At 41.1% G+C, this 26305-nt stretch overlaps 3 protein-coding genes across 4 annotated transcripts; all 3 read right to left on the bottom strand.

Annotated features, from left to right (window-relative positions):
* Positions 1-984: 984 nt before the first annotated feature.
* On the bottom strand, positions 985-4216 carry LOC141912965 (uncharacterized). 2 transcript variants are annotated; one of them, XM_074804404.1, is made up of 2 exons: positions 4180-4216; positions 985-3031 (listed from the first exon to the last, which is right to left on the bottom strand). In XM_074804404.1, the coding sequence occupies exon 2, from the start codon at positions 2997-2999 to the stop codon at positions 1833-1835; it is 1167 nt and encodes a 388-aa protein (XP_074660505.1). In that variant the 5' UTR covers positions 3000-3031; positions 4180-4216; the 3' UTR covers positions 985-1832. The 2 variants fall into 2 exon arrangements, with proteins under 2 accessions (XP_074660505.1, XP_074660504.1); XM_074804403.1 differs by lacking the exon at positions 4180-4216 and adding an exon at positions 3913-4091.
* Positions 4217-4867: 651 nt separating this feature from the next.
* LOC141912865 (amino acid transporter heavy chain SLC3A1-like) lies at positions 4868-11481 on the bottom strand. Its single transcript, XM_074804282.1, has 13 exons — positions 11433-11481; positions 10813-11038; positions 10323-10506; positions 9655-9855; positions 9372-9526; positions 9161-9286; positions 8765-8884; positions 8421-8542; positions 7924-8137; positions 7580-7732; positions 6239-6367; positions 5978-6132; positions 4868-5736 (listed from the first exon to the last, which is right to left on the bottom strand). The coding sequence occupies exons 2-13, from the start codon at positions 11017-11019 to the stop codon at positions 5511-5513; spliced, it is 1992 nt and encodes a 663-aa protein (XP_074660383.1). The 5' UTR covers positions 11020-11038; positions 11433-11481; the 3' UTR covers positions 4868-5510.
* Positions 11482-12576: 1095 nt separating this feature from the next.
* LOC141912762 (uncharacterized) lies at positions 12577-24009 on the bottom strand. The gene is made up of 15 exons (XM_074804149.1): positions 23834-24009; positions 22497-22634; positions 22032-22112; positions 21563-21697; positions 20730-21180; positions 20039-20241; positions 19591-19874; positions 19136-19330; positions 18856-19013; positions 18522-18730; positions 18095-18318; positions 17616-17774; positions 17267-17396; positions 17007-17106; positions 12577-16798 (listed from the first exon to the last, which is right to left on the bottom strand). The coding sequence occupies exons 1-15, from the start codon at positions 23960-23962 to the stop codon at positions 13194-13196; spliced, it is 6201 nt and encodes a 2066-aa protein (XP_074660250.1). The 5' UTR covers positions 23963-24009; the 3' UTR covers positions 12577-13193.
* Positions 24010-26305: the final 2296 nt, after the last annotated feature.

Genomic DNA, 26305 nt, shown 5'->3' on the forward strand with positions numbered 1-26305 from the left:
GAGCGCGAAACGCTGAATTGTTGGAACTACGGACACATTTTCCAGATCTTAATACCCAAATGACTCCTGAATTTGTGAATTCGACATTTAGATAATATTTGTCTTACATCAACGAATTTATGATGGAAAATGCACTTTTACCGATGACCACAGGGGGCTGACACAAAAGGTTTTTGGCCTCAATATCCTACGTACCGGTATAGTCCGGCCTGGGTTCACACACACGACTTAGTTGACTAAATAGTCCAGTTAGTTCACATATAGTCTGGTTAGTTCACTAGTAGTCCAGTTAGTTAACTAAGTCCGGAAGAAGTTGACTGAAGACTATGATGAATTTCAAAAATTGAAATCACATTAACAAGGAGACTGACTGAGAGATTCGGGGACAATGGGGTGATTGATATGAATTTAAATTTCGGCCTTATTACGTACAATACGGACCAGTGTGTCGTCTAATTCTGATTAGATATGGTACTATGATATGGTACTACGTTATCGAAATGTGCAAATAAGAATTAATTACAAACTGATGGATTTGTGTTGATCTATCAATATCAATGTACAAGTTTACAGAAAAATGCATCATTTTCTACCTGTCTCCCGCAGAAAGTCAGTCCCATAACGTCAGTCCCATAACGTCAGTCCCATAGCGTCAGTCCCATAGCGTCAGTACCATAACGTCAGTCCCATAACGCCAGTCCCATACTGTCAGTCCCAACGTCAGAGTCACATAACGTCGAGTTCCATATAACGTCTACATTGTATCATGATATTCTAAGATCTTTTGAAGATTTTTTTCACGATAAAGGATTGTTATGAATCATCACTAACTCTAAATGACTGCGCATTTACTGCATTCACATCCCGTTAGAAAACACCGTAGGCAAAAACGCCAGAGACGTTCAACATTCCAGAAAGATTTACGACGAGAATTAAGTAAACATGATAATTTATTAACATTGGATATGGCTGACATTTCTCTAGATTAATACACTTATACAATTATTCAATGCTATTCAGATTAACATATTTCTTGATTCATGAAATTTAAAAAGTGAAGACAAAGCGATCTACTTCAACAGAGTCATTGCTTACCCTTTACGATGAATCAAAGGTTCTGGGAGAATTATACATAGAAAATCCCGGGAGTAGAACAGTCGTAGCAATTCCTATTCGACATGTTCTCATTAACGATGGCGTACTACATCACTGAGTCATGCAATGTTTGACACAATATAAGCAACAAACATGGACCCGGGCGTAGCAACAAACATGTACCCCGGCGTAGCAACAAACATGGACCCCGGCGTAGCAACAAACATGGACCCCGGCGTAGCAACAAACATGGACCCGGGCGTAGCAACAAACATGGACCCCGGCGTAGCAACAAACATGGACCCCGGCGTAGCAACAAACATGGACCCCGGCGTATAGCACAGTAGCTTTATTACAGCATTTCAAATTAGTTCATTTTCATTTGTTTGACTCTCTGGCAAAATTCTCACCCTCTAGAAAAACTCCAGAAGGGACTTTATTACGATGAACGTCCTATTCTTTAGATTCGATTGATCGATCTTTTATGAAACGGATTGCACGTGACCATAGTTTCAAATCGCTTGACCATTTATGGAATTTCAGTTTGGAAGACATCGACTATATATTGCACTGGAACCATTTTTTTTACAATACTTCGATATTTCACAAGAATAACAAGACTTTTTTTCAAACATCGATTTTTTCCATACACCCATTGGGAAGATTCTGCGACACGACGACTCCTACAACGATGCGTTATACGATGCACAACGAAATGTAACAAGTTTAATTTTAATCTAAACAAGTTTCGCGGCAAAGTCTTCGTCCGCTACCATGTCTACGATATGATTCCTGATATCGTACGGATTTTTGACGACGTCGCGAATCGAGAACTGAATCTTGTATTCGGCTTTATTGTAATACGTGTGATGAAACAGGTGATTCGACATCGCTTCCGTACCGAGCGGTTTATTTTTGTATTTAGTGCGTTTCAGCAATTGGCAGATTTTACGGCGAGGCGATAAAGCGGGTCCGGGTTTCCTGCAACTGTTTATTACAGGCGATACGTTGAAATCGTCGAAATTCGGGGTGAATCTCGTGTAGGAAGCGAAATAGACGGCGTCGCATAGAGACACGGTGCGGTTACCTTCGTTACCCGCCGCTTTCTCGTAAGACACTAGAATATCATCGGTCATGAACGGACCAGTTTTCCACAGAACGTCGGCTTTACCAGTTTTCTTGTTCGCTTTCGGTAGAAATTCGATTATTTTTCGAAAATATTTATGTTTCGGAGCCGAAATCATCAACGCGTTCAATGTCGACGGTCGCTTTCGACCGAAATAGATGATGCTGTGGGCGGGATGATCCTCGGGTATCATCGCCGTGTGAGCTGCTATTAGACTGTTAAACGGATGCAGGGCCTCGATGTCTAAATCGGCGTACACTCCACCGAACGTATACAGAATGAAATAGCGAATCGCGTCCGCTCTTTGAATTCCCTTCGAATATTTGAAGAACATAAGATAATAGGCTGGAAATCTCTTTTTAACGAACTCGTCCGCGATAAGATCAGTCCACAGCCAATATTCCCAATCGGGATGTAATCTAACCCACGATGCCACGTATTTCTTGAACGTTTTCGGAATGCGTTCGGTTTTCCACGTTTGGTGTATTCGTTTAGGAGTGGTTGGGCATATCGTGCCGGTTGACTGTAACTGTTCGAGCAACATAGCCACGTTCTCGTGATACACGACAGGTACGTCCGCCATGACGGTCTGATTAGGTTTCGCCAGCATCGGCAACGTAACCATGACCGACATATTCGAACTCGACGTCTGCGACAGTTTCTCGACTTTGTAAACGTAGAATGAATCCGGTAGTTTAGATTTCCAGCTTAAAAATACGTAGACAGACAATAGCGTCAGTATCATTATACCAGTTATCTTGAAAACCCTTGCGCGCATATTCGTGGTTAATCTACTTGTATTTCTACGACCTATAAACAACACACGAAGAAAATGAAAATATATATGTTACTTTATGCTGCGAAAAACCCCAAAGACAAATGCACAACATTCAATGTTCTATACTTAGGTAAACAAACCACATAACAAAACTAAAATTTGATTAATCCTTTAGATATCGCTTCTAGCTCCAGTGAAACAATGATTTCACACGAGGATTACAGTAAACATTATTTGCTTCTGGGCCTAATTAATTCTGCTCCTGAAGACATAAAATATTTGGTCGAAGAACATAATCATTCGATAGAGTATAAAACGTCACTTCACAGCGGCCTAGCTGACCTATAGTTTGATCACGCGACTGTAGGGTGAATAGCGAATCCGTTATTTCATCATCATGAATCTGTCTCTTAGGTCCGACGGGCTTCATACGTACAAATAACCATAATTCGTCACCTACGACAACATATATAGGGAACTTTTTTTTATTCTAGTTTTATGTGGGTTCCTACGCATCTCGAAGCATTTAGCCTAATTGCGTGGTATTACGCCGTTACAGTAGGATGAATAGTGCTGGAATAGTGCTGTTTTTTTAAACCTTAAGTACGAAAGGATACACGCCAAGCTGCACCCGGCGTACTCCGTATATGTTTAGCATCTGTAGATAATTGCCTTCCATCGTCTGAGTCACTTCCTCGCTCAAAATTGTATCCCAAGGATTACCTAACGTACCGGTTAATCTCCTGTCCATCCCGTGCCGGATAATCTCCTGTCCATCCCGTACCCGATAATCTCCGGCCCATCGGGTATATACCAGTAGACCGCCCGATCGATCCGGCTTTTTGAAACAAGTCAGAATAGAATAGATAGTCAGAATTTCCCTATAGACATTGAATCAACCCGCTACACTTACCATTCTCCAGTTCCCACAATCATTATTCCGAATCACAGACGAAAGAAACTGAACGTACTGAAGACTCGGTACCGGGTACTGCAGACGACCCGACTGTGCTAGAGATCCGTATCCTCACCACTCGGAATAAAATCCGTTACCATGGCAATTGAAAAAGTGTGCATCTTTCTCGATCGCGCTCGATCCACACGATATTATAATGAGGGTGCTTGACACCTCTGCACTCGTTTGGCTATATACTCCCTTGATACGAAAAAATACCCCTACCTTAATACTTCCTTGTTTACGTTTTCACAACCAGTCGATTTGCTCGTAGCATTGAAATAGGTCGGAAACGATTGTTAAACGAACAAGGTCAAGCGCCCCAGCTGCATAACGTTCATTTTTAATGTTACACCACTGAACGCGCTTCCCGATAAATCAAACGCTCTTCTTCAGACTGTAGGCGATAATTATATCGACGTATCTTTGATTACGTAAAAAATTCAGCCGAAGAAAACATTCCATCAGCCGTCAAGTCGGGTAAATAGAGTAGAACACGCCACGATAACTTTGTATTTTAAAAAATCATTTTGGCAGTATTATGAATTGGTGGACATTGAAAGCGTATTTGATAGCAGAAGCCAGTTGCATAGTCATGGCTTAGATTTAAGACTATAGTCTGAGACCAGTTTAGTTCTAGTTCTATGAGCCTTAGTCAACATACTAAGATTTTAAGACCACTTTTGGATGTTGTCACGACTGGTGTGTGTAAGGGCCCTCACGGGTTTCACGTTTACTGTTCACGTGTCGTAGTTTCCCCGGTCGGTAGACCAGAGGTTTACACTCGCAAAACGCAAGAACGAATGAACGAATGAACGACGTGTAGTTTCCTTGTATACAGAGCAGAACGGCACTGACTGAAAACTGTATTCGAGATAATCAGACGCGAAATTCAATGTATTTCTATAGCAGGATCATCTGAAAAAACTTTATCTATTTCAATATATAATATTCATGATAACGTGATAAAACTACGCAATAAATCGCGAGAGACGAATGAAATACGAGTCCCACAGTCGTTCTTAATGGTATATATACTGTGAAATATCATAATTTTAGTCACTCTTGAGAATGGTTTTTAGGATAAAACCGAAAATTCGAGTTTTTAATAAATTCTTTATAGTTTTGATGTTTTAAATCTTTTTCGAACTTGTGATTGTGGGACTCATATTTCATATAATATTCAGTTTGATAATACATTCTTTACATTATTCGCAGTATTTCTATTTCTACCAATTGATTGCCACCAGTTGATGATTTTGCCATCGTGAGGTGCATGAGAATTTTTTTTTTGTTTATTATGGTTTTATTTGAAAAACTGCCCCAAATGAGGTATTGTAGGTTTACCATCGATAGCAGCAATCTTTAACCTTCAACAATAACACGCACCTGTTACTGGACAATCCGGAACAAAAACCTTAGGTGGTGAATTATTTGACGATAGTTATTTTTTCGAACGACTTCAATATCTATTAACAATTTTCACTTTTACTCAATGAGTCTGAATGTCGACCCGGTAAGGTATTCACGGTCGGACTGTTCGATCTACCGTTCATTTATAGGTGGTTTTTAATTTCGTATTCCCATCTGAAGATCGCCGCTGATTCGGGTGGCATAACGAATTGTTTTCCACTCTGAACGGTGTCACCTTTCTTGAACGGGAAATCGCCTCCAGTAACGAACTCGACCTCCATGTTCTCGCTGTGAATAAGTTCGCTTTTCGCCATTTGTTGCGGTTTGAACATGTCCGCCGTGCTGCCGAAATTACAAACTAGTAGAAATCTGAAGAAAAAAATAGAAAAACATCGAATACCTTTCTATATAAATCATTTGTATATAAAGATTTAATATAAAGATTATTTAATTTAAAAGCACGCTGCCTGTATTATATTTGAAAGCCAGCAAAGACCGTGAAAATATTTTGAATAGCTAATAAAAACTTTCTTCAAAACATGGGTGCTTCGCTTCGCTTTCTTAGTTAAAAATCTGGAATTTTTTTGTACGATATAAATCGTTTTTTTACCCGGGATGCCCGTCCGCATGACGCACGAATGATAGTATCTGGTGAGTCGTGTATCCGACAGTCATTAGTCCGGCTTGAATACTCGCTTCCTTGCCGCGTAGCGCAGACAACTGCCTGAACTGCGACAAGGGCGATATCTTGTTTACGTTTTGAATCTGTTGTATAAAATGATGAATTAGTTCAGTGGCTTATTTTCCGAAATCATTTCGAATATTCAAGTTTCAAAAGTCTGCGAATATCTGATACGTTTATGAAGTATACCTGTACGTTGAGTGTATCCCATTTAGGCGCCAGTGAAATCCAAGGCGCTGATGCCGTTGTGTCGTTACCGCTGAATCCGGCGTTTGTCGTGTTATCCCACTGCATCGGTCTTACCGCCGGGTACGCGCCCTGAAAATAGAGACAGTCTTCGAAATAGCTTTATACATAAACATATTATTTTCTAAAAAAAAATTTTCTCATTCGTGTTTTTAAGTAAAGGCCAAGAAGATACATAATATTCGCGTATGAAGATGAACACGTGACCAGAAATCCAACAATAATTTCAGCAAAAGATGGAAAGTTCTTAAGTGTATATTTCGAGCATTTGAGAACTTTACATCTTTGGCTGAAATTATTGTGCGATTTCAGACGTATTCATCCTATGTATTTTTTTTCGAACAGGTTATTGTCCGCGTGTCCGTGTGACCTCTTTTCGCCGTCCTTGCGCTGGCTTCTTTTGTCCCAATGAGTCAGGATGGTGCAGGTATAGATACGTTTATCTTATACCGACACTTCGATGCAGGGCGACTACACCCAATCAGACCAGACAGCTAGAACTGTAAGTCTTTTTATTTTATGCCCCATCAATTTGCTTATCGTCGTTCTTGCGCTTGCTTCTTTTGTCCCTATGAGTCTACAATATGTGTAGGTATAGATATCTTATACCGACACTTCGATACAGAACGATTATACCCAATCAAACCAGACAACTAGAACTGTAAGTCTTTTGTATGTCTCATCAATATATTTTGCTTTTCGTCGTTCTGTTTCTCATGTCCTCGTCTATATACGCCTCATTATCGCTGATATGTGATATTAATTGCCATCGTGTCAGATTTGACGTATCACGATGGAATACATTGTGAGACACTCAATCTATGAAATACGCCCGTGTTCTCTTTATCGATGACCGCATGTATAACTTATGCAACCAATTATATAAAACGATTTTTTGACGCCGTAAAACCCGTTACAATTAATGTTTATATACATTGATACCTAGTATGCGTTATTTAAGAGGTTCTGTGTGGGTCGATGTGCACTACGTCATCAATATTGGCGTTTCAAAATAACAATTACAATTGTGAATTTTAGCGTTAATTTTGTAAATTGAATATAGCTCTTAGTAATTATTTTGTGAGGATGTGCCTACGTTATCGTTATATATCGGGGCTAGACTGGTTCCCGGTCAATTCAATTCAATCATCGATATATTCAAATTTTAAATAACTTATTCATCCTGAATATATTATGTTATTCATTGACGACAATGTTACGCACTGTTTTATATATGTTATGATTTTTTTGCAACTCGATTTTTGAAATGATTTAGTCGCTTACCGAGCTCGCTTGTAGTTGACCAATCTCGTTCCCGTAAAGAACTACCGGCGTAGCAGGCAATAGAAACGTCATCGCTTTCAACGTGTCGGCTACACGATCCTTCATTACCGGTACACCTCGGGCTATATCATCGAACCCGCTTCTATGGTACAACTGAAATTTATATCGAGATATTTCTGTTGTTAATGCGCCCATGAATCGTGACCTAAACGCGGTAGGGGAACGATAGGGCGTACGATGCGGTATAAAAACTTCAAAACAAGGAATAAAAGACCGCTATCGTAAAACACAGGCCTAAGAATCGTGCCTCAAAATTTTTGAGATTTTGTAGATTTTGAACGTACCAGCGTTGCGGGCCATTCTCCGGGCCAATTCTCACTGGGTTCTCGCGACATCGACCCGTTCAAACTTTCGGCAAGCGATGTCGCGTTCACGACTGGCATTAAGAGCATCACGTGTGAACGAGGCTGGAAGACTATATCGGCGCCCTTGTATATATCATCGCCGTAAAGGCGTCTAGCATCCTCGGACGGCTCTAACGCGTCGACGAATACCGCCCTGTAAAAAATACACGACGAAAATCTGTTAAAAACACATCTAAGATTAAAAGATTAAAAGCGAATTTCATTCATCAAAAACTAAAATCAGAAGACACGAGGTTTCGAACTCTCTCACAAGAGGTCGCCTGACGATGATCTCTTGAGAATTTTCGATAGATTTCAATATTATTATCTATGATTCTCCACGTCACAGGTGTTTTTGTTCTCACAGAAAATTAATCTTTGCAAGTATTTTTTTGCAGGATAATTTTCTGTTTTTCTCGCATATTGTTATTAATCACCTTTTATCGTCGGAGTCGGAGTCAGTCGAGTAGTTTTGCATTATATGAAGCAATCTGTTAATTATCGCCTTACAACCAGGAAGAACGAACGTGTATTCGTGGTCGAGATAGTCGTACGAATCCTATAAGAATCGATCGAAAATCTATCCAATATCACTTAGGGCGCTTCTGATATAGTTTTAATATTGTGACTGTTATAGCTACATGGGTATGGAAATAATTCATATGAAAATGCATCCATTATCCCTCAAAACGAGAATAGGGCGCTTGTGTTAGTTTTAAGACTGTTACGGGTCGTAAACTAGCGATAGATTTTTTTTCATCAATATTATCTACGTCCATACCGTGACGTTCGTTTTTCCGCTCGGTTTCGAGTCCCTTAAATCGTAGTCTTCGACTAGAAACTGCAGACGAACCAAGTTGAAACCGTCCACTCCTCGATCCAACCAAAAACGAGCTATTTTCTAATGAAAACAAGCCGCGCGTTATTATTCATCGCAGAGTTTGAAGAAAAAAGTTTAATTAACTGGGCCGGGTTTATAGATCGTTATTACCTTTAACCCGGGGGTTAATTCAATTGATAATGAATTGAGTTAGCCCCCGGGTTAAAGGTAATACCATCAGTCTATAAAACTGTGCCCTGAAGTTAACGCGGTAGACTCCGCTTAACTATTTCATCGTTGACGAGAATCATAAGAAATCGAAAGATTCGTCGCGAATGGGAATTTCGTAAAACTTACGTCCATTTCTTCTCGCACCATCATACTCCTAAAATTCAAATCGGGTTCTTCCGCGGAAAATTGGTGAAGATAACATTCCTTTCTTTGCGAGTCGTACGTCCACGCACTACCACCACGCACGCTTAACTAGAATCATACAGAAAACGATGATATCGAGAGCAGAAATAAACTGGAATTTGTCTCGGAAAGATATATGAAATGATTTTCATACCCAGTTGTTCGGTTTATGAGTGCTGTTGTCGCAAGGCGCCCATACGTAGTAATTGCGGTACGGGTTTGTGGGGCTGTTCGACTTTCGACTTTCTTTAAACCACCGATGTTTATCACTGGTGTGGTTTATGACCCAATCCAGAACGAGTTTCATATCTGAAATGATTGTTTATGAGGGCTGCACCATTATTCCAATATATTAGTTTTCGTATATGAATACTACACTTCTGTAGTTTGATTTAATGGATCAATTTGAAACCGCCTTCCTAATTTGTGGCACTTACTGTTCTTGTGTAATGCGGTCACTAGGGATTCGAAATCGGCTAGATTTCCGTACATCGGATCGATATCGGTGAAGTTACTGGTGCGAAAACCGAATCGAGTTAAATTAGTGGCGATGGATTCGTTGCTGTCGGTGAATATCGGATACAATTTCACCGTACCGATTCCTAATGATTTCAAATAGTTCACTTTCATTTCGATTCCTAAAAATAAAACAGAAAAAAAACGTGTGCTACGAACGCTTTTATAGAAGAAAAGAATTTCGTTAAACTGTAAAATAAAGCTGACAAAAGTAGAATTAGACCTACTCGATTCTCGACCTATATTTTGGAACCCCCCGAAGCGTTGCTTTTCTATGAGACACTTCAATGTTTAAGCTTAAAGTATTTTGTTCAATTTTGTACATTTCTATCATCTGTTTTCCACAGTCTCTAATTCTTAGAGTTAGAATTATTGATTAAGAACTAATATTTTATCTTTTCGAGTTTAGGGAGTCGAAATACGTTGACCAGACTTGACCAGAGTTAAATTAGACTGGTTGCCGGTCTCTAATTTCAATAAGTAGTATTCTGACTGTGAATGAATAATGCAGAATTCTATATGTAACCAGTCTAGAAATATAACTTGACAACTTAGTAACCGTGGCTTAATTCATTTTTGATGTTCGCACCTTTCAAATCACCGTTACCATCTCCGTCACTGTCGTAGAAGCTGCGGGTGAAAATGTTATAAATCGGTTTTGTCTGCCACCAGGTGGCTGTGGGAGTAGGTTTACATCGAGGGAACACGACAATGAACGCGACACTAGCGGCGATCAACACCAACCAAGTCAGAAAGAATATCACCAGAAGAACCTGTAATGCGATAGCCATGTTTGAAAACCGAGAAATTGAAAATTCATGAAATACAATCTTGTTTACATTAGCATTCTAATGAAGCAAAAATGACTTCTTGATATCATTCTGGTAATGTAAAAGTCTTGAGTGTCAAAACTAAACAAAACGCCAAGGTGAACATTTCAAACAATTTTTTAGATCATATTCTGACAATTTTAGATCCCTTTTTGAATATAACAAAAAAGGATCTAAAATGTGTTCGCCTTGGCGTTTTATTTACTTTTGACACTTCTTGCAATTTTAGATGATTTCTCATTGACTTACAGCTCGGAACCGACACCAGAATGGTGTTTGTGAAAACCGGAGTAGATCCTCTTTTCCCATCCCGGCGTACGGTTTATCGGGTTTCAGATCCACTGCTACTGGTTCATTATCGTTCACGATATCGATGTCAATTTCTGCTGTATCTGACGCGTCTTTCACAGACGGCGTTTGAGGGTCAACGTCTTGCTGTTTATATTCATTCGCCATTTTGTCACTTTCAATTTTCCTGATAGTCAAAATTATAGCCACAATATGTTATATATCTTATCATTTTTGCCGATAAAATTAAAGATTATAACCGCGTGTTAAGCGTACACGGTGGGCCTCGCTTTATTCCGACGAATTGGGATCGACAAAATAGGCCCGAGGTAAGCGAAATTCAGAGCAGAGTTAAGAATAGGGAAATACGTTTTGAAGTCAGAAAAATGGTTTTCATTTTGTCCGAGTCGGTCGATCAAAAGTGCGAGATGGCCCATGTCCGCATAAGGCAAGGTTTACTGTAACACAACTGTTTTCCCTAGAGTTCATAATTATAGGCCTCATCTTACATATCTCTTTTAAAAACTTCTCGATATTAATTAGTACGAATTGCTTTCTAATGATTTGAATTAATAACTTACCGAAAATCGAATCGTTTTTCGTAAATACAACCACACGCCTTCCTGCGAGCTGTGTTCGATTAGAAAGTGAATAAACGAGCTAATTTATAACCTAGAAACGCGCTGTTTTATTTGCCGCGAATGGAACGAATACAATAGCCTTCTCTCTCTCTCGCTGTGAACACTACAATTTCCAAAACCAATAAAGCATTGCATGTACTTTGCATACATGAATGTGCTTATTGGGTTTCAAGAACTCGCAAGAAATTTGGGTCGAAAAGTCATAAACGATCTCTTAACGTCTTTTCAACGCGACAGGAATTCGTTGATTGGTATTCGCATGTTATAAAGCGTTGGTTTTCTAGAAAATCGAGATCTATTTTTGAAATATATGCTTTTAGAATGAGGTCCATTTTAGAATGAGGTCCCTTTCTTCGGAAACCAGACTGCACTGAATATTGGGACATGTATTTGGCCTTGTAGTTCATTCTTTCTATTCTTGGTAAGGAAATCAAGTTTTCAGTGTTTCATCGAATAACTGGAATTAGGTTTAGGAAGTATACTGAATGTTATACGAAGAACCTGATTGGGAATTACTGGAAAGCACTCGTGAAAATTTCGTCAATCTTTGCTACTTCATTTCTATGTAGTTTCATTTCAAGGAACATTTTACGAATAGTTATTTTGCTAAGGTCAAAGTTGACATTGATAGCAAAAGTTGCTACTTTATTTGCGACAAAAGACAAGTTCCTTTTCTGGAATGCAAACCACACGGCCTGTTTGGGAGTACAGTTCTTTAAAGAGAAATTACATATCGAAGGGATAAAGGAACAAAATCGAAGAAATAAAGAATTGCTTTTTTCTTTAATGGTCGTTTTGAAATGCAAGGGATCGGGGAATAGTAAAGGATGGCGACATGAGGAATCTTAGAGGGAAGATAAAAGAAGAAAAGGTTTAATAATCGTGTTGAATCAAATTGAAATGATGGATGAAATTAAGAAAACTTACTTTTTGCAAAACATTTCACGAGTATTTCTTTTTGAAAACATGTCTAAGGCTCGATGGGTTAAGGGACATTCTGGCGAAATTCCGCGTCTAAACTACATATAGAAAGTAGAAATTCAAGTAAATCAGTATCAATATCACAGATTATTTTATTTCCCAGCAGACGGAACCCAACACCGGGGTTAATGAATAATACTATATACGAACGTAGAAAAATAGATTCTTTAATGTCACACAGGTTTTGGCACTAAGTATACATTCTGATGAAACCCGACCAATTAGTTAGTATACAATATTAAACAAACTGTAGCCTCGACATTTCAGCAAATTCTGATCACCCGGTTTGCACATAACGTAAAGACAAATAATAATACTTTGAAGTAAGAGTTTTCGCTACTAGTTCAGAAAAAGTTCCTACTTCAAATATATTTGTTAAACCTTAAAAGTACTATTTGTCTTTATTTTAACCGATTCGACACGAGGTTGACACGGGAACAACTCTCCGGTATATACTAGTTAGTTATTGCAACTTTTATTTTTTGAGTTATTGCAACCACGTAGCTTTAAGTAATTTGCCGACGGACTATTTTGCCACTCGGATCGCTGCACCTCGTCGACCCACTGACTGCTACTGACAGTGCGTCCGGGTCAACGTCCTCTCGGGAGGGAAGGAGGTTTCTTTTTCCATACAGTTCTGGAACTACCATCACCACACCTATGACCGACATTTTATTCAGTCCTTTGTAAGTGCAGCACTCGAAAATCTAAACGCGTAATCTAAGCGTAGTCTTCATCTTCGCTTTCATCGGACGATTCTGGCGCCTCGTCGAACATGTCCGGTCCGTCTACAGCGATCGGCAGCCGATGTTTCTTCGACAGCCGCAATGAGACGAGATTCGGCGAGTCGCGCAGCCCGAACACGAGCAACTGACCGTCGAAAGCCGTATCGAAACATTGTATTTTGATATCTGGAGTGAACACGGATAACAGCACGCCGCTATCTATATCCCATAACGATATATCCCCAGCGAACACGGCCGCCTGGCTGCCATCGTTCAACAAAACGATTTTACTCTCAGCATTGAATCGCATGTTTTTGTAGCCTTTAACTTTGCGTAAGGATCCGTTGACCAACGGCTCCCAGACTCGCATTTCATTCTTATCCTTACCGAAAACGATTCTACGCCCGGTGCTATTAATCGTGATGGCGCTGACGTTCTTTTCGTTTTTCAGACGTCTTTTCACTTCGCCCGTTTTACAATTCCACAAAGTGACGTAACTGACCTTCGATTCTTCGTCGTAGTTCGTGTGCACGAAATAGCCGCCGTCGTAGGTCAAGGCCGCCACGTACAGCGACATCATCGAGTTCTCGTTCTCAAGAGTTTGTGTATGTTTCTGCGTCTCGACGTCGAACACGCACAAATGATGAGCGAAAAACGAAGCTACGATGATCTTCTCGTCCCCGGACATCATGTACTGATCGATCGCGTTCTCTTTCTCTTTCTTCAGTTCGTCGACGATGCGTTTGTTGTCGTCGCGTTCGGCTTGTCGGCGCAGACGACGAGCGCTATCCGACTCTGATCGGCGGTCCCACGGCGTCATCTTGGCCGTCGTTCCCCGCTTGCGGTTCAGTATGCGTTCGTTGTCGTCGTCGTTGTCGGCGATTCCCATCTCGATTCGGCGTCGTTCCAATTCGCGGAAATTCGGACGTATACGATAGAGTATGTGCCCGTTTTTCATACTCCACGCGATGAAATGACTGCGATTTTCCGACAAACCCAACAAACGATCGTCGGACAGCGCGGCGTACTCGTGCGCCGGTGAAGGGTAGATGAAACAGTCTTTGATTTTACGCTCGTATTTTCTCGCCACCAAATCGTAAACGTATAAAGTTTGATAAACTTGTTGCTCGTCCTCGGTGACGGTGGATATCCCGCGGTCGGCAAGTATGATCGCTTTCGTATTTCTGAACAGTAACACGTCCTGTTCGGACATTACGACTCCTCTTTCTTTACGGATCTGGAATCCGGAGAAATGGTTACGACTCATATTCCACACGCACACATTTCCACTGCCGTACGACTGGGTGACTATATACTGCGGATGTTTGGCCATCACGTACATCTTCTTAACGCCTGTTTTCGTCGGTGCCCTCACTCCGGACTGATTAACGGACGAACTCAGATTCCAGATTCTGAGCGCGTTTTCGTTCGGGGATCCGGTTAGCGTGTATCGCAGATCGAGACAGGCGCACATCGTGCTGACGTTAGCGTGCGTGGCGAGGTGTTTGTGGTCCTCGGTTTCCAGGTTCCAAATCGCGATATCGGACGTGTTCGTCTCGTCGGATGCCGATACGCAGATAGCGTGCGATCCCGACTGGTTGACAACCAGCTCGTCTATGTAATCGGTCGCGCATCCTCTAATAGATCGCACGTGTTTTCCATTCGTGACGTCAAACAATTCTAACTGATACAACAAACCGTTGTTCTGTTGGTAACGGCAGCCGAGCACGTAGTAGTCACGTGATAACGCAACGGAGGTGATCGAAGCGCCCTTATTCGGCGGTTGCAGAACGCGCACTTGTTCCCCGTTAACGGCGTTGTAAACGAAAGCGGTTGTCGAACTGCGGAACGCGTACAGCACCAGTTCGCCGTTTGACGTCTGTCCGACCGTTATCGAGTTGTCCTTGTGACACACGCTTTCGTGATTAACCAGTTGCGTTTCGACGACTTTTCCGAAATCACCTTCCAATCGCCACGTACGCATTATGTTCGTACCGTCGAAGAAGGCCACCAGGTGGCTCTCGTCTTTAGCCGTAGTTATTGAAGCCGGGTCGATGTATTCGTCGATTGTTTTCTTGCATTCGCCCGATTTTAAATCCCAGATTCTGATACAAGACGTTTCGGAAGTTATAACCAGCGAGTTCTGTCGGGCGGATCTGATTGAAAGGACCTGTTTTCCCACTCCGTTTATGGTGTTTTTCACTTTGCCAGTTCGCATGTCCCATTGTTTCAACGTATCGTCCATCGAAGTTGTCAAAGCCTGTGAACCGCCGCACGTGCTCGCAACAGCCGTCAGGGTCTCTTTATGCCCGGATAGCAAATCGAACAATATTCCACCAGGGGGCGTCATACACGTCATCGATGGGATAATACTTGGAACGGAAGCTCTGCGCGCGTCCCAGTACAGCTGATGCAGACACGGGTATTTCTTCGGATCTCCTGGAGCAGTCGGTTTGTCGTTCAGTATCAGATCGTTCATTCTAGACGTGATCTGCGTGGCCAACTGACGAGGATCTTTCGACAACGCATTCGTCGACAGGTACAAAGTATCGGATACTAATTTCAAGTCGATATCGTTGGGTTCGACGGCCAGCGCCATCTGGTAGTCTTCCATGATCGCTCGTAGACTCTGTCCGCAAACTTTCGCCAAGATGAACTCGAAATTGCAAAGCGCTTCCTTTTTCATTTCGTTGAATAGTTGCGCCTTCAGCAGGTTACACGGTAACTCGCTCAGTTTTCTGTGGTTGAATACGCGTTGAGTAACGCCCTCTAGCGACGCGTGTTCCCAATACAACGGCTGTTCGGATATAAACCTGTCGACCAACTTCTCCGAGGTTCCGATCGGTTTTCCGTCCTGCCACGTACCCATGAAGTACTCGGCGATCGCTTTGTGATACGAAGGCGCTTTATCTTTGCTTTTCAAATAGCGATCTTCGGCCGCTTCTTGGAACTGGCTTTGGAACCAGCGTAACGGTTTGCAACCGTCCGCGCTTCGCTCCACCAGATAATCGCTCAGATCTTCTTTCAATCGCGTCCACGATAACATCGGGCATCGCCGTATTCGCGGTTTCAATTGGTTAGTAATATCATCCATTACGGCGTCGTCTAACGATAACAAATCTAGCATTTCGTTTTCGGTAATGCCATTACGAGCTGCCGTAATGTAGCCCAATGCTCGGCGCACGAGAGGTTCGCCGTGGGTCACTTCCATCCGAGCGAATAACATCGTAATCGCTTTCTTGATTTCGGGTTGAAGTTTGATCTTTTCTTCCGCCGTGAACGAGCACCATTTCAACGATTCGTCGAAGGAAACTTTCAACTGAAGCGGATACGGGCACTGTTTGAAGGCGTCTAAAATGACGTCGTATTGCTGATAGGTCAACGTGCGATTCGCTTTCTTCAACCAGTGATCCAACATGACGACGGCGTCGGCTTCACTCATCGGAGGCACGTCGATAAAACTGTCCGGATTGTCGGCGAATGCTTTCTTCAGCGCCGGGAACGACTCGTAACGCGTGTCCGGTAACGTTGATAGGACGATGTGTACGTGTTCAGGCAGTTCTTTAGGTAACCAAGCCAAATGTCTGGCGTCATTCTCATCTACAAAAAACAAATATAATTCATGTGTTTAGAACTCGGTCTCAGTGAAGTTACTATATTGTAGATTGATCGTAAGACACTGTCTGCTTGCTACTTGATATCTGCGGATATCTTCTAGATATTTGGACGCTGTTCAACAGTTACAGTTAAGGTTTGACATTGAATTATTATTCCCTATAATCCTATGCATTATTGTGGCTGTTATTACCTGATAGTTGGTTCAGCGAGTCGATGTATATTATCAGCGGTTCTTCTGCGGTAGCTGACTTCAATCTTTCCGAGAAATCATTCATTAAACCTTTATAATCCTAGAAATTACAGATATGAATATTTCAGGTAAAATATGTCGGGATACGGTCCTGCGATCATTGTTGTAATGAATTCTGTTTCTGGTCTCTCGTCTAACATCAGAAAATATTCCCAATCGACATTAAAACAATTTTTGTTTCTTCTGTTTTTGTAGGTTACCTGTGGAATAGTGGACGCGTTCGTTCCGTACATATAACAGATCTGTTTACTGATGTTGTAAAGCAGTTCCCGGATGTTCGTCGATGATGACGTCACGCCGATGAAGCGTACGATCGTGGCTCTTCCGGTCCTTGATGAGAAAAAAATAAATCGAAACAATTATGAAAGATGTGCTTCACGGAGTTGACAAAATGGAAAAAGAATTAACAATTTAGAACACTTCAGTTGAAGCAACAGTCCGTGTTAAATGTTTATAAGTAATCATTGCAGAAATACGAAGTTTTACAGTTCAGATGAGAAATTACGACGTTCACAGAAGGAAGGAATGTATTGAAGGTAAATCACTTACTTTTTGAACCATTTATTCGTTTCTTTCGCCGCCTTGGCTAAAAGCGACGTTTTACCGCTGCCTGATTTACCGTGTATGATTAAAGGCATGCGATACGTCGAACGCAGATACTGCTTGATGATGTTCAGTAGTTCTTTACGACCCTGGAAGTGTCTCGCTCTAGAATGAAATCGAAATAGCGATCATTGCAACCGTGATTTCGCCACATGTGGGAAGCAAGATGAGATCCCCGTGAACACTGAAAGAAGTCTTTCTGTTAACTATTGATAAAATACTATCTTGAGCTAGTGTATTTTATTCAACGTTTCGACTATATTCAACTCCAGGAATACGGTACTCCTGGAGATGACTTTTAGGATATAGCAGAAATGTTGATTAAACTACTAGCTCAAGGAAACAATAACTTTCTGTTTTGCATTGTACCAAGCTTCCCGAATATAGTGTTATTTCTAATCTTTCTCACGCATTCCCATACATACCTTTCATGTACGAATTTCACGTGTTCAGCGACCTCTTCAAACAGTACGACATTGTCGTTGCGACGCTGTTTATCCTCTTGTATTACCAAATTCAACCGAGCCGTCATCACTTCGAGAAAATCCGTGCACATTTTATCCAGGTACAACGCGTGAGGTCTTAAATTTGGGTCGATGCCTTTTGGCGTCCATTGGATTTCGTAGTCGCGCATATTACGAAAAGGAACCTAAAGAAGTAATGGCTGCATGAGCGCGTGTGCGATAAAATTCTCCAGAAAGATAAAGTTGTTATGTTATCAAGTTAGAGTTAACTGAGTTAAATCGGTTCATTTCAATGTTTGAACTCTTAAGAGTCAAATTATCTCTGAACGGTAGAAATGGACTTATCAAGCAATCACATTGCCACACGTTATAGCACGTTATGTTTCACCTTTGCTTTGATTTTAGCCCACATATCCCCCATTCGCTCGACCATCGCGCTATCCAACCTTCCGCTGTTCGTGTCGATATCGATGTAGTCTCTGGCAAGCGAATCTTGGAAGCTGCCTTGCAGATCGGGTATCGTTCGTCTGATGACGTAACAGTTGTCGTCTGGGGTATCGGCCAGGAACAGACCGTTCTCCAGCTCAACGTCAATAACTGCAATATATAAAATAAGTTTTGCTTGAGTTCTGTTTTCATTTATTTTGATGCGAAGAGGTCCTACAGCGAATTGTACGCAAATGAAACACCCTTAAAAGATGGAGTTTGTCTTTGTGATTTACCTGTCTTGAAGTATTTTTTCATGGCTGACTCGTCTTTAAGCGTCTCTTGGGAAAATCTTTGCAGCATGCCCAACAGCTGTTTCTGAGTGGCCATCCACGCGTTCTTGCCTAATGCCTTTTTACTTTCGTCGTTGCGGGCGAAATCTTTAATTTGGTTGCTGCAAGATAAATGTAACTTGTTTCATTCAAGTCGTAGACTGACAAGGATTCGAACCTGATGGCGCTGGGACTCTAACGGTCTGAACGTATCGTACAAAAAGGTAATTGGAACATGGCTTACCTGATCTTCTGTAATCTATAAACGGCTGGAACCACATTCTCGTCCAGTTTATACCAAGTTGTTAACAAATTGTCGTCTAATTCTTTCGACAGTGTACCAGACACCCCTTTCATACCGTTTAACGCCAATTTGATGATCGTACCGGCTTGTTTCATCGCGCCAAACTTTCGCTTTAACTTCGCACCAGCCGGTGATCTGACGTAGAATTAACGAAATATTTCATCAAAGTTCATTCTCCTACCGAAAACCTTTTCCGTATAATTCAAAACATTCTTCCAAATGTCCAAAATATGTTTGTGTTTGTGTCAGGGGCCCAGTGTTCATAAAGACTTATTAGACCTATGATTAGCATAAAATTAGAACCATATCTGTTGTTCCTAAGGTCCAAAGAAAATCAATCAGATCAAACCCAAGACCACAAATTTCGCGAAAATATGATGAAATCAAAAACTTACAATGATCTTTTTTCAGTTGACGGTAATTTCAATTTGCTGACGACCTTTTCTAGCGGAGGAGGAGGAGGAGGAGGAGTATCGTCTGCCGCTTTCTGATTGCCGTCTTCCAACTCGGCGCTGGTTATCTCTTTCCGTTTCTCTTCCAACATGGCCGCCGCTTTCTCTGTTATCCGCATCGTCTCTGCGGCTGCCGCTTTCCTCACCGCGGCCAAGATGGCATCGAACTCTTCGGCCGGTATCGTGGTCGGCACCATTTCGGGTCCGAACTTCTGCCCAAGGAAATTCTTAACACAAAAGAGAGCGATTTATATTATTTCTTTTACATTTTAACCTTCATCAAACATATTTCAAACATTTGTATGGCAAAGATTGAGTTAGTTTTCCGACTGTTTGGAATCTTCCATAGTCACAGGAAAATACGTTATATTTTGCGAACGGGATATTTTACCAGAAATGAAACAGTTCGCGCGCCGTCCATGCATTTATCCAGAATTTTCTGACTACATTCTAAGACGGTGTGGTCGTCGTTAATCCAGTCACGATTAGCCCAGTGCAAGTCGAGTACGTGGAACTCGTAGCCGCGTTGGATACAATACGACTTGAGAGCTGGGTAAACTTTCTGTAGAAGATAACCGCGTTCCACGTCAGAATCTGTACGAAAATACAAGGTTTTTATTACGCAATAAACGGGTAAATTACATAGTTGTAGCGAAGTCGTGTTCACCCACCCTCTCTCGGCAGGGATTTGAACCTGATGGCATCGAGACTTGCCACGGTACCAAAACCCTGCCGCACTAAACCGGGTGCCAGGTGTCATTATTAGCCAATCAGATATTCCGTTTTATTTTAGTCCAGGCTTTTTGAATTCATAGTTTTATTTGCCTCAGCAATTACAGGCAATCTGATCGGTGCCGCAAGTTTCCTGAAGATGACTATTAGGCGTTAGTAATGAAATGTCAAATCAATAAATTATTAGATTAAAGGACACTTTTTGGACTTCATCCTTCTCGTTGTATTAGTATGGGATTTTCTAACTCCGCATTTGAGCATTTACTTGATATCGCTTGTTTGCAGCGGCGCTCGTACGACATAGAAAAGAGAAATTAGTTTTCTTGTTTTGCCTATAGCAGAGTCATTACCTGTAAAAGCTGAACTGACGTACATTCTCAATACGCGTGCATCTGCCGGACACTTGACGTTCAAACTACCGGACAGAATTCTAGCCACGCTATCGTCGTACGACAGACGATTACTTTCACGAGTCGCCGGTCTGTAGACCATCGGTGTCGGTACGGGACTAACCGGCAGCTCTTTGAAATTCGTCAAGTCGACGTTGTTATTTTCCATCGCTTGTTCTATCTCAACGTCCACGTCGTCGTCGTCTCTGGACGAATGACGCTTTTTCAGACCGTCCGGTGTTTCGGCCATCGATACCTGTCGCCGACCGAGGCTCGGTCGCGATGTGCTCTTCTTCATGGCGCTTTTCAGGTTAATATCGGTTTGTGTCGGTTGTCTGTCGTCTGCCGGATTACGGTCGACTCGTTCACCTCTATCGTTATAAGTGCTCATCAGATCGTGTTCATGCGCATACTGTAAGAATATACGGCATTGAGAAATGTGTTAGAAAATAACAACTAATACATCATCATAGATCCATCAGTCATCAGCTAACCGCCAGCAGTTATCAGTCAACAGCCAAGGCGAACTTCGGATTTTGTAGTTGGTCAAGTCGGAGGACCTAATAACAGTTGGTTGGAGCTAATAACCGAACGCACTACAGTTCGGTCGCAACGTATTTCACAGTGTCGGCCATCTTGGACAGGAACTATAGCGACCGTGCTCAATCCCGTGGTCGACTATTTCCGGACTAAAGTTCCGACTAATTGGCATTAGGTTTATCTAGGTTTCCCAGATTTCATTTAGTTCGCAAAAATCAAGGAAGATCACCCCCGTCCCCTCTAGTCAGACTTACCGATAATCTTGTCGCGTTTTGTAGCTCACGAGTATCTGATGAATGTGCGTCGATCGACCCGGTGCTGCTACTTTCATCTTCCTCTTCAGCGATCAAAGCGTGCATTCGTTTCTCTATTCTACGGTTCAGTCGTTTCTAAAAGAAACATCAAAAATATAGATACCCCAACCAACCGACGGTTTGAAGTTTGGGGTACCCCCGAGAATGTCACCACCAGGATCCGAACCCATGAACTCTGAATTGACGAGACCACAGCTTGAACCACTTGACCACTGCGTAACTCAATGGTTAACTTCGATTTTCCATCCACTTATATCGGAATATTTTTAGTTAGTATGGTGGATTCTTAATGCGGCTGTAGGTCGGCCTTGCGACCGCTTGCTCCTCTCGACATAACGCCAGCGCCTTAGAGTTCTTATGTATTTCGTGTTAAAGCAACTTCACAGTCTTTTCAATATGTTATACAAACCCTTAAATGTGTAATGATTCGTTGTTCCATCATACCGCTCAGATTACGCGATGGCGACTCGAACGTGTCCGGATATTGAAACTGAAATAAAAAAATTACGAAGCAATTTAGATAAATCTAATCGAGGACTGGACGCGATATTGCGCCTGATTCTGTCGACTTTTGGTTGTTTTCATCGTTAGGTTGTTCGTTTTATTGGAAAAATGTTCTAATTCATCGTTTAATTGCAAAAGGGAAGTTGTGGAGAGGTTATAGATGTCAAGACAAATATTACCTAGAAGGTTTGATTAGAAAGTAAGTGACTTATGAGTAACTGATGAAGTTACTATAGACTAGTAGCGAATGCTTGTTCTTTTGACAAAAATAAGGTTAACCTTCCTTCATCAAATAACTGTTTGTTTCCGCGTTTACTGATAAAAAGAAAATCGAGGAAAATATTAAACTACTGATTAGATCAATGCGTACCTGAGATTCTTCGGAATGGAATAGCACATCCTGTTGGGAAGGGTATCTATGTCGATGGTATATGTGAATTTTACTGTATGATCCTTGCTTTTCAATCGCGGGCAAAACGACGGTCGATTTCTTCTTTTTCTCGGGCGGCTGAAAGATAAAATGCATCGAAACTGAGTAAAATAAAATGATGGATTTGAATGAAATGCATTGCACCGCACCTGCAGGTGACTTGGTCTACAAAGAAAACAGTTGATTTTGATGCATTCGAAAGATTTTGCAGCCTTTATTTGACAACATTTATATTTCAAACGATCGAGCGATTCATTTCAAATTTCGAATTATAGAAATTGAGCGATTTATTTCAAAATTTTAATCACTGAAACTTCCTGCCTGTATTGTAATGCGACGGGTGACACTCACGCACTCGCCGGGGATCGAACCCAGGTATCTTACGCAGGAGGCAAGCATGCCAAACAGTAGGCCAATATAACTAGTGGTCATACAGTTTTTGTATATGCGTAAAACTGTATTTACATCGTGAAACAACGTGTTTGCGAAAAATAATTTCACATTTCAAATAAGATATAGAAATCGACTTAGGTTTCATCCGGATAAATCCGGAATTTCTTCTCGGTGTATATGTATATGTAGGTTTTTGTGTTGTGTGGGAAAATGTGTCAGTGTTTGAGTCACGCGTCGTTAAATAGCTTTCGTTTGATTACAATTCCTAATGAATTCTATTCGTCGAGTGGACTCAACACTCGTACGGTTCGATATTGTATATATTACTTGTTAAAACCTGAAAAGCTTTAATGTCCCGCGCGGTAATTAATCTACCAATAGCTTGAGAAAATGTTTTACACGAAATATTAATCATTAGTATCAATCATCGCTGAATCGTCGCTATAGTATCGACTGTTCTTGAAAATGGCACCTTCTTTTGGAGACTTCTTTTGGATTGTAAGAACGATACGATACGAAGAGAAATCCCTTTATAACTTTAATATCTGTGAATTAAATGAGCTATGCCATTAAATATAAATATTCGAATTTAATCTTAGATCCAAATGCCTTAAATCCTTAAGACGCTCATTTTCAAGTAAGTTGTTAGATTCGCTAAAAAACCATGTACTTCGATTGAAAGAAACGATTATGTAAACTCATCCGATCATCCGGCATATATCTGTTCTTCTGATTAATCAACCAATCAAATGAAATAAGAGGGACAATTCCCTATTTCAAAATCCCTATTTCAAGATCAGAGAACCGAACTTGGATTGGACTGGTGTTCTGCGATATTTATAGTATTTGGCAAATGATACAATCGGTACTATCGTCTTATTCACCTTTTGCGGAGCGGGAAAGAAGTCCGGTCGGCTGCTGTACTTAACGAAAGACGGCACCGGATTAGTGACGATTTTCTTCAATTTCACCAGATTAATCCGTTGCGGTTGATAGTGCACGCGTCGTTTCATGATGGACTGTCTGCGGCGAGGTTGATGCCGGCGACGAGCTGCTCCTATGCGCGACCCGTCCGGCAGTCTGGGCGCCTCGAATATCGTCGGATCAAGTAAATACATGACTTTTTTATACGATAGTATTTCTATATAATAAGATCTATCTACCGGTACGTTAGCGATTTATCACCGCGTTCGAAAATATGCGATACGTTATTCGACAAAGGCGCGAGATATTTTGATTAATCGGATTTTGAAGTGGGAACGACGGTCGAAAAATCAATCTCTGCAGATAAAAATAGTTAACGCGGTAAACAAAACCGCTGTGGAAGATGAAAGCCGGGAATAATCTCTAAATCGATACGAATGTTTCTTTCTAAGGAAATAAACACGCTCGCGAAATTTCAGATCTCTAGTTAGTTTTCGACGTAATCCGTGGGTATATCAGCGGAGATTTTCCCACATTATATCAGCTATAACGGGGCCATTCGAGCGATTACACCGAGTACGTATTGTTTCTAATTGCCAGCAGTAAACCGGGTTCCAATGAACCAGTAGTCTCTTCAAAGTCGAATCGCTAATTCTGATTCGTCAATTCCTCCGGATATTAAGGCGGTTAAACGTTAATCGGTTTGAATTTCAATTTGAATCAAACGGTCGTTTTTCGCAAGGACACGAACAGAGGCGGTTATCCGTTATCCAGTCTGAATTTGAATTCGAATCAAACGGTCCGCGAACAGGGACGGTTTCGCTTAGAATTTGAATATAACGGTCGCTTTCGACGAAACTACGACATTCAGTGTATCCATCAGTATAGCGCCAACAACGCGTTTACTATTCATCCAATATTTTTGTAATCCGAATAACGACTTTTACGATGATTCACCGATTCATCGACTCATCCGCTTATACTGGCGGTGTCCGCGAACGCGGCTATAAACATGAAATTGTCGTGCATAAAGCGAACATTCTGTTACGTCATCACGAAACGCAGTACGGACATTATTTTCCTATTAAAACTATGTTCATTCGCGTTAAAGCGTTCTGTGGCCGATCGTCCTGACAACAAACGCTCACACGCCGCGGGCGTCGTCGGTGTATTCGGCGCTATTACTTCTTGAGGAGAGAAACAGAGACATAAAATGAATTCCGGCAACGAATCTCACGACGATATTAAAACGACGATAAAAGCATAAATCATAAGATATTCGCACGGCTTTACATTATAAACCACTTAATAAGTCTCCTCGCTACGTGACAGGCTATAAAGACTCTAGTCGAGTGGAAGTGTGGCTTTTTATTATAGTTTGACCACAGCGATGTATTGTCTTTCTTATACAAAGCTGTTCGTTGCGACGGCTAAGTGCTTTACGCATGGACACAATCTGATTATTTTCGAACCATCTGGATTGGAATCTAAGTGCAAATTACGAATTCTTAATACAACACTTAAGCAGAATAATCTTCGGCCCTGGTCGGTCTTTCCTTAATCTATAAGTGGTGGGGAAAATAACGATTTCCACGCTATCTCCGATGTATTTACTAAAGTCTAGTGGTTCACGCTTATTAAACAAATGCGCCGTATTTTAGCGAGGTGTAATATTCATACACCGTTACGTCTGTGTCGGTACTGCTTGACTAACCTCGCTGTGTACGTTGCTTGGCAAACGATTACCTATTGGCTTATTACATTCTGAACTAACAGCGTTTTGTTTTGACAACAAACTAAGTCGAATCGTCTCGTTTCAAATGGTAGTTCGTGTTCTATTATTGAAGGCAGTTTCATTCCTCGAAATTGAAATAGCAAACAGTTACGTTTGAAAAAAAAATCAAATAGAATTTCAATTCTGTCCATTCGCTAATGAATTGAAATTTAGAAATTCGATCATCTATCGCAGAAATCGTCTGTTTAAGATTATCTGAAATTATATCCGCAATATCAACTGACCTTGACAGTAACCTTTCAGCGATGTGTTAGTATCATTTGTGTTATACAACTGGGTTAATAAACAACACTTGATAAAATCATATAAACCTCGAAATGTTATGATACGTAATTCGGCCTTCGTAAAATGTTTACGTATAGATATTATAAATAAATGCACCACAAAATCCTTGACTCTTGTCGAAGAAATGTAACAGTCGTTTCTTTTGTATCGTGTTACATTTTTTTGACGCCGTAAAAACCGTTACAACATTTTCTATTGATAACTACTATGTGTTATTTAAGGGTTTAAGGGTGTGAGACGATGCGCACTACGTCATCAATATTTGCGTTTCAAAACAACAATTTCAATTGCAAATTTTGGCGTTTATTTTTTTGATTAATCATATTTCATAACTCTTGATTTATTTGTAGCT

Source organism: Tubulanus polymorphus, chromosome 11 (genome assembly GCF_964204645.1).
Source record: "Tubulanus polymorphus chromosome 11, tnTubPoly1.2, whole genome shotgun sequence".
Taxonomy (NCBI): Eukaryota; Metazoa; Nemertea; class Palaeonemertea; order Tubulaniformes; family Tubulanidae; genus Tubulanus; species Tubulanus polymorphus.